A 6358-nucleotide genomic window follows, 5' to 3' on the forward strand; every position below is an offset into this window, starting at 1 on the left:
TTTGATTGAATTTTGCCTTTAGTTTAAGCTTGCATTCCTGTAAACTTTAGTCCAATTTGATTGAATTTTGCCTTTAGTTTAAGCTTGCATTCCTGTAAACTTTAGTCATTTCAGTTCACTTTAAAATTCCCAACTTTAGAATACTATTATTTTCGGGTGCACGTCGTGGACATAAGTCACAGTGACACTACCCGCCCCCAGTGTAACGTCGCCTTAAAGTACAACGGATGGGGGATTATTGTCACGGGCAGCAGCGAACGTGAGGAGGTGGACCAGAGGTGGACGTTGTCGACGCCGGGCGAGCTGTCTTCTCACCTGCCTCTACCTGAACGGGAGTCCCACAAAGAAAGGAAAGAAAAAAAAAGTGAGCATACGGATTGCATATTTACTGACCCGGACAGCAGCAGAGCCAGGAGGTAGACCTTGGCGTTCGATGAAAAGACTCCAAGACGGCGGATACGCAGGGAGGCCGACGATCACCTGAGGAAGGAGTCCTTACCTGCGTCGGGTCACCGTAACGGTCCGCGGATAGAGTCGTCCCGGGGGGAGAGCGGGGTGGAGCGGGGTGGTAGGACCGAGGGTGGGACGAGAGCAGCGGTGTCAGCGGGGTGCGGTTTCGTCGGGAACGTTTTTATTGTCTAGGTCAAGCCACCCGGCGTGTCTACATAGCGTTGGGAGTTGCGGCGCGGAGTGAGCTCAGGACCGGGCGACACGCACCGGCTGAAGTGTTTGCTCCAGGCGGGGTCATGTCAGCAGCAGCGCGGGGGACTCGGGCTCCTCGAGGAGGTCGCCTCGCGTGAAGAAGCGCCCTTTAGACTGTGAGGTGGCGAGCGAGAGGAGAGGAAAGGCGGGGAGACACAGCGTCTGATCTCCCTCGCACGCGTTCAGAACTCTCTTTCACAGGTGTCAATTTTTAAAGGGTGTTGCAGGGGGGTCTCGACGTGCCCCGTCACACAGCGTGACAGGCCTTGCACCTTGATTAAACAAACATACCCGCCTGCCTGGCGTGGCGGCCGAGCGAGGGGGGTACCCGCGAGATGTGACCTCATGCCACGGCCCACCCGGGCACCCGGGCCCGCCGCGAGGCACAGCCAGTCTCCGGGGCGCTCACCTCCTGCGATATTGCACACACCGCGAGCCACCTGTGCACCCGCCCGCCCCGGCCCAAACTCACGGCCGGGGATGTTCCGGGAACGCCGTGACATTGGCGGGCGTGGCGGGGCGTGGCGGGGGGCGGCAGAGGAGGGCGCCCTCCTGGCATGCACCCGCAGGCCGTGCACTTGTGCTGCAGGCTCCCGCGTGTCCGGCTCGGCCCGCCGCCCGGCTCGGCTCCGCCCGCCCCGCCACCACGGCCCGGCCCGGCCCGCTCGCCGCGGGCTCGACTCGTCCGAGCGCCGCGCCACGCCCCGCCACGCCGCGCCGGCCTCGCGCCGGCACCACACCAGACGGCACCAAGACCTGCTTTATAAGGAGAGAAACCAGCTGCTGTGTATCGCTGTGCTTCGCATGGCTTTGGCGCGGCTCGGCTCGACTTTGCGTCGGTCATGTCGCTTTGCTTCTCACAGCCATACGCCAGCCCGGCGCGCCATAGCCTCGCCGCCGCCCCGTCGTGAACGCGTCCCCCAAAACCACGTACCATCGGCGCAGACTCCTACAACCCAAAGAGCCAAGAACCCACATCCCTTGCTCAAAGTCACGCACCAACGTGGAAGTAAAAATCACGCGAGCAAAAATAAGTGATGAAAGCAGCTCGATCCTGCAGAGCTCTGCCTGCAGCCCCCGCGGCCAGCTCCGCCAGCTACGCACCGCCACGCCGCGCGCGTCAACAACACTCCCCAAAGCGGAGACAGACTCACGCGGCGCGGCGGCGGCGGCCGTGGGAAACAAGCAGCGGCCAGGTGTGGGTCCTCCGAGTGCGCACAGCATAATGAGCTCGGCAAAAGAAAATGACACGGGGGTTGTAATCAAGTGATAAGGCACACCACCCCCTGGAAAAGATATTGAGGGTTCAGTGTGCCTTACAAAAAAAGGGCAAAAGGCACTCATGTTGGCCACTATTGAGGCACCTAATTCAAATTTCTTCAGCACTATCAGCAAAGGTGCGAATTGTACACGGTAAAAACAATGCCTCATATTTTGAGGGAAAAGGGGAAAACTTTGAGGAACTTCCTTATTTTAAGGAGCGCTCCCCAGATTTTGAAGAAGTCTCCTCAAAAATGCGGGAATTACTCCTTATTCTTTGAGGAGGTTTCTCAAAATCTGAGGCGAGATCTGAGGAGTGTTTCTCAAACATGGTGGTTCCTCAAAGTTTTCCCTTTTCCCTCAAAAGATGAGACATTGTTTTTACCAGGTAGCACCTTTCGTCTTGGAACACACTAAAAATAGGAAAGGTCAATTTTGTATCAAGCCAAGATGTGTTCTTTACTCAGCACACTTCAACTGATGCAAAATTTGTATCTGGAAAGGTACAAGTTGTATCTAGCTTAAAAAAACTTTTTGTGTGTTTAGTTTAGAGACAAATTTGTATCCGATTGAGATGTGCTTAAGAACACATCCTCGCTGGCGTACGCACAATTATTGTGCTTTCCGAGAGTGCAAGGTGAAAGCAGCGCTATAGGAAAGATATTATATAGCGCCTCGATTGCGACATGGTTCCCTTCGCATTATTATCGTTAATACAACTTGCGGGACCAACACAATAATTGTCATCTTGACATGTCCCCGCCACACATCGTGACCCTCCACCGTATGTGTGTGTGTGCTCCCCGATGTGTAATTGTAATCGTCATTTTCTTTTATTTCTGTCTGCCCCGTGTGTGTGCGCGCCCGCTGCTGCTGTGCCATGCGACAAGCAAAAGGAAAATAATACAAACAGTCGCGCTAATTGGGAGCAACTTGGAGAATGACTCGTGACTCGTCCGCGCGCGCGCGCCGCGGCCCGGTGCAATGGGGCGAGAGGGGCTCCCAGGGGACCCGGCGGTCCATTCATAACCAGAGGCTGCAGGCGACACACGGTAAAAACAATGTCTCATTTATCATTTTTTTCAGTAAAAAGGGAAAACTTTGAGGAACCCCCATGTTTGAGGAGGAAGAGTCCTCTTATCTCGCCTCAGATTTTGAGGAATCATTTCGAAAAATGAGGAAAATTCCCACATTTTTTGAGGAGACTTCCTCGAAATCTGAGGAGTTTGTCAAACCAGGGGAGTTCCTTAAAGTTTTCCCTTTTTCCCTCAAGAAAAATGGGACATTGTTTTTACCGTGCAGAGCGGGCGGTGCATTCGACCTAAAAGGGGTTAGGGGTACAGACAGGGTGGAACATTTCCAATAGCCGCACCGTGGCGCCAAACCGAAGAGCAGATATGCCCCCAGCAGGAGAGGCAGCCAGCAGAGAGAGGCAGCTAAATGTGTTTTCATTTTTTAATTACCCATATACTCGGTAATGGTCTCCTTTTGATTAAAGTTAAATATGGACATTGCGGCGGCGGTATGCCGGCGTCGGCCGCGCCTCGCGTCCGCGACCGGCCCGACCCGACCCGTCACCCGTCACGTCCAAGGTTGGGATCATCATCACCGTTTATGCGCCGTCAATACACAGCAGAGGGAGGAGCAGCAGCCCCCCCCCCTTAGTCCGCTAAACACACACACGCCGCTCTACTGCTCGCCGTAATAAAGAGATTAAGTCCGACCAGTTGATCCGCTCAGGACAGGAGTATCCCGAGTATCCCGACTATCCCAGAGTATCACCGATTACTCCAGTGCCTCGCGCGGGCAGGAATAGTACGTACTTTCTCGTTCGGGCGGGATGGCGGGCACGGCGCACATACGACGGTGATCCCCTTTCCGCACAACTCATCGCAGAAGTACCCCACCACGAGGCCCGCACACCCGCATGGAAGTACCCGGGCGCACACCCCCAAGCAAAAAAAAATGCGGTATGTTAAAATAGCAAAACTCAGGTCTTAGCGTTCTGCTGTTGTAGCAAACATTTTTTTTGTTTCCGCGCTGTTTTAACAAAAGTTTTTGTTGTTTCAGCAAAAAACAGCAAAACCTTTTCCGAAAACAGCGAAAACAAAAACATGTATGTTACAACGGCAAAACGCTGTAAGACCTGAGTTTGCTATCTTGGCAAACGGGCTTTTATGCGTTCCCGGAACTAACCCCATGGATGGGCACCCATCGGCACCGCACGAGCTTGTCCCAACATCTTGTCCCATTAAAAGTATACTGTACGTAGTAGTACCCCGGCACATCACACACCCCTGACACACCCAAGACCTGGCGGGCGGTCTCCCTCACCCACAGCCCGGGCCGCCGTCACATCAGCCCGCCGCGGGCAGGGTTTTGGCCCACACAGGCGTCGGTCCCGATGGCGGCGGCAGCAGCAGCCGGGCTATTACGCGGTGCGACGTACATGGCAAGGACGGTCACGACGGGCTGCCAGCTCGGGCCGCCCCGCCCTGGGGAGGGAGAGAGGGAGGGAGAAAGGGAAGAGAGGTCCTGCGAGGATTCGGGATCGGGTGATAAATAGGTCCTTGTGCGCGCCCCGGTGCAGACCTGACCTACCTCCTCCGGGAGAAGACTCCCTGCGGGGGTCTTACAAAAGTGTTTCAGCAGCGCAAAACGAGACGAGGGATGGACGAATGAAAAGGCGTCGGAAAGGAGGGCGCGACGGCGCGCCGTCTTAGCAGGCAGTCCCGCGCAGCACGCAGCGGTACTTTATCCGGGAATGAACCATCAGGCGGGGGTAAGGGAAAGAGAGCGGGGGAGAGGAGGAGTCACGTCTGGGTTTAGTGAAGAGGCGAGAGGGTTAGAGAGGGACGAGCGGGACGAGCGGTAGAAGCGATAGAAGCTCTGTACGGCTCCCGCGCTTTGCTACCGGTCTAGCCAAACTGGCCGCGCGTCGCCGCGGCTGTACCACCAGTCCAGTCAGTCCTCCGGTGAGGACCTCAAGATCGCCGCCGGCGCGACGCACACGCACGCCGCAGAATGCCACCCGGACTGGTCCGATACGGTGCGGGGCGTGGCGGCGGGCGGGGGGACGCTAAACTGCAGTCTGAGGCCGCGCTATGCATTGCTGTGCTCGTACACATATCGAAGAATCGAAGCGGAGGAAACTGTGACGGTTAAAGAAAAACCGTTAGTAGGAGGTCGATTTGTTCCCCTCTAAACTCATACCCCCACACACGAAACCTTATCACGACTTATATATAAATTTAGCACGTACTTCCGATGTGTTCACTTCTTTGCGTTCTCGAGTTTCAGCGGAATAATTCCTGTTGACTCTACAGCTTGACCCACTTCCGGGCCCAATGTACTAACGCGAGCCTCCTCCTGTTTGCAGCCCGACTACTACCACCACTCGCCGCAGTTCGTGCGGGTCGGCTCGGGCCCCGAGTACCGGCTCGAGATACCCCAGGCGCGTCTGGACTTCACCGGGACCTACGCCATCCTGGCCCGCAACCAACATGGGGAGGCTAAAGCCATAATATCTCTGCAAGTCTTCGCCAAGGGTGAGTAGTACGGACAGACGGACGGACCCGAGTACGTACGCCGTATACTGCTGAGCGCGTCTGCCGTAAGCCCACAGGGTAATTCTGCCACAAAGGGGTGAAAGAGTGGGGGGGGGGGAGGGGGCGAGTTGGAAATCGACCGCCACGCCCGACTGCCACAGAACAGCAGAGCCGCCCTTCCTCCTCAAGTTGGTCGCGCGGCGAAGGCCATTACAAGTTTGCGGAGATGAGAGGGGGCTACTTGTTGCACACGCTGGGCTGGGCCAAGAGTTTTGGGGGCGCGCCGCCACCCGTCACCGCGGCGGTCACGCCCTTATCTAAGGGCTGCCAGAGGGGCGACAGCGGCGACAGGCACCCGGCAGCTGCGGCAAGAACCTAGCGAGAACAAGCCCTGGTGTTCGTCGTCCTCGGGACACGGGGACCGCTCGGCTGTGTAAATAGTCGGGCATCAGCGAGCCCAAGAGGTGGCCGATGATGGCCGGTCAGTCTGCTGAAGGTGAGCAGTGCGCGGTGAGGATGACGCACGGCAACCGCGTCGTGTTATTGAAAACGCCGTGTTCGCGACAGTTTACCTGACGTACTACAAGAATTCGATTTTTCAAGATTCAAGATTCAAGATTCAAAGCGCGCGGAGCGCGCATTTATTCATTCTAAATAGGTGGAGTACAGGTGTACAGGAGTATTTGTGAAAGGTGGTTATAAATTATACAATATCGGCGCCGTCCACTCTTGCGAAGTCTTAACAGCTAGGAGAATATATTACAGTTTTTTAAAAGCATAGTTAGGTGGAGACATAGGTCATTTATAATAGTTTAGGAGCCTGCAGGGAGAAAAAGTATTAACATACA

The 6358-nt window shown here is 55.7% G+C and overlaps 2 protein-coding genes across 2 annotated transcripts in view; both read left to right on the top strand.

Annotated features, from left to right (window-relative positions):
- The window catches only part of LOC113217025 (hemicentin-2-like), a 31560-nt gene extending 26027 nt beyond the window's left edge, over nt 1–5533 (top strand). The window contains exon 10 of the mRNA XM_052266261.1: nt 5342–5533. Within this exon, the coding sequence (XP_052122221.1) occupies nt 5342–5518 (177 nt within the window). The 3' untranslated portion in view covers nt 5519–5533. The remainder of the gene's footprint in view (nt 1–5341) is intronic.
- A 451-nt stretch (nt 5534–5984) lies between these two features.
- The window catches only part of LOC127749155 (myosin light chain kinase, smooth muscle-like), a 27165-nt gene continuing 26791 nt past the window's right edge, over nt 5985–6358 (top strand). The window contains exon 1 of the mRNA XM_052266232.1: nt 5985–6020. Coding sequence (XP_052122192.1) covers nt 5985–6020 — 36 coding nt within the window. The remainder of the gene's footprint in view (nt 6021–6358) is intronic.

Source organism: Frankliniella occidentalis, unplaced genomic scaffold (genome assembly GCF_000697945.3).
Source record: "Frankliniella occidentalis isolate FOCC.00 unplaced genomic scaffold, Focc_3.1 Scaffold36, whole genome shotgun sequence".
In the NCBI taxonomy this organism is placed as follows: Eukaryota; Metazoa; Arthropoda; class Insecta; order Thysanoptera; family Thripidae; genus Frankliniella; species Frankliniella occidentalis.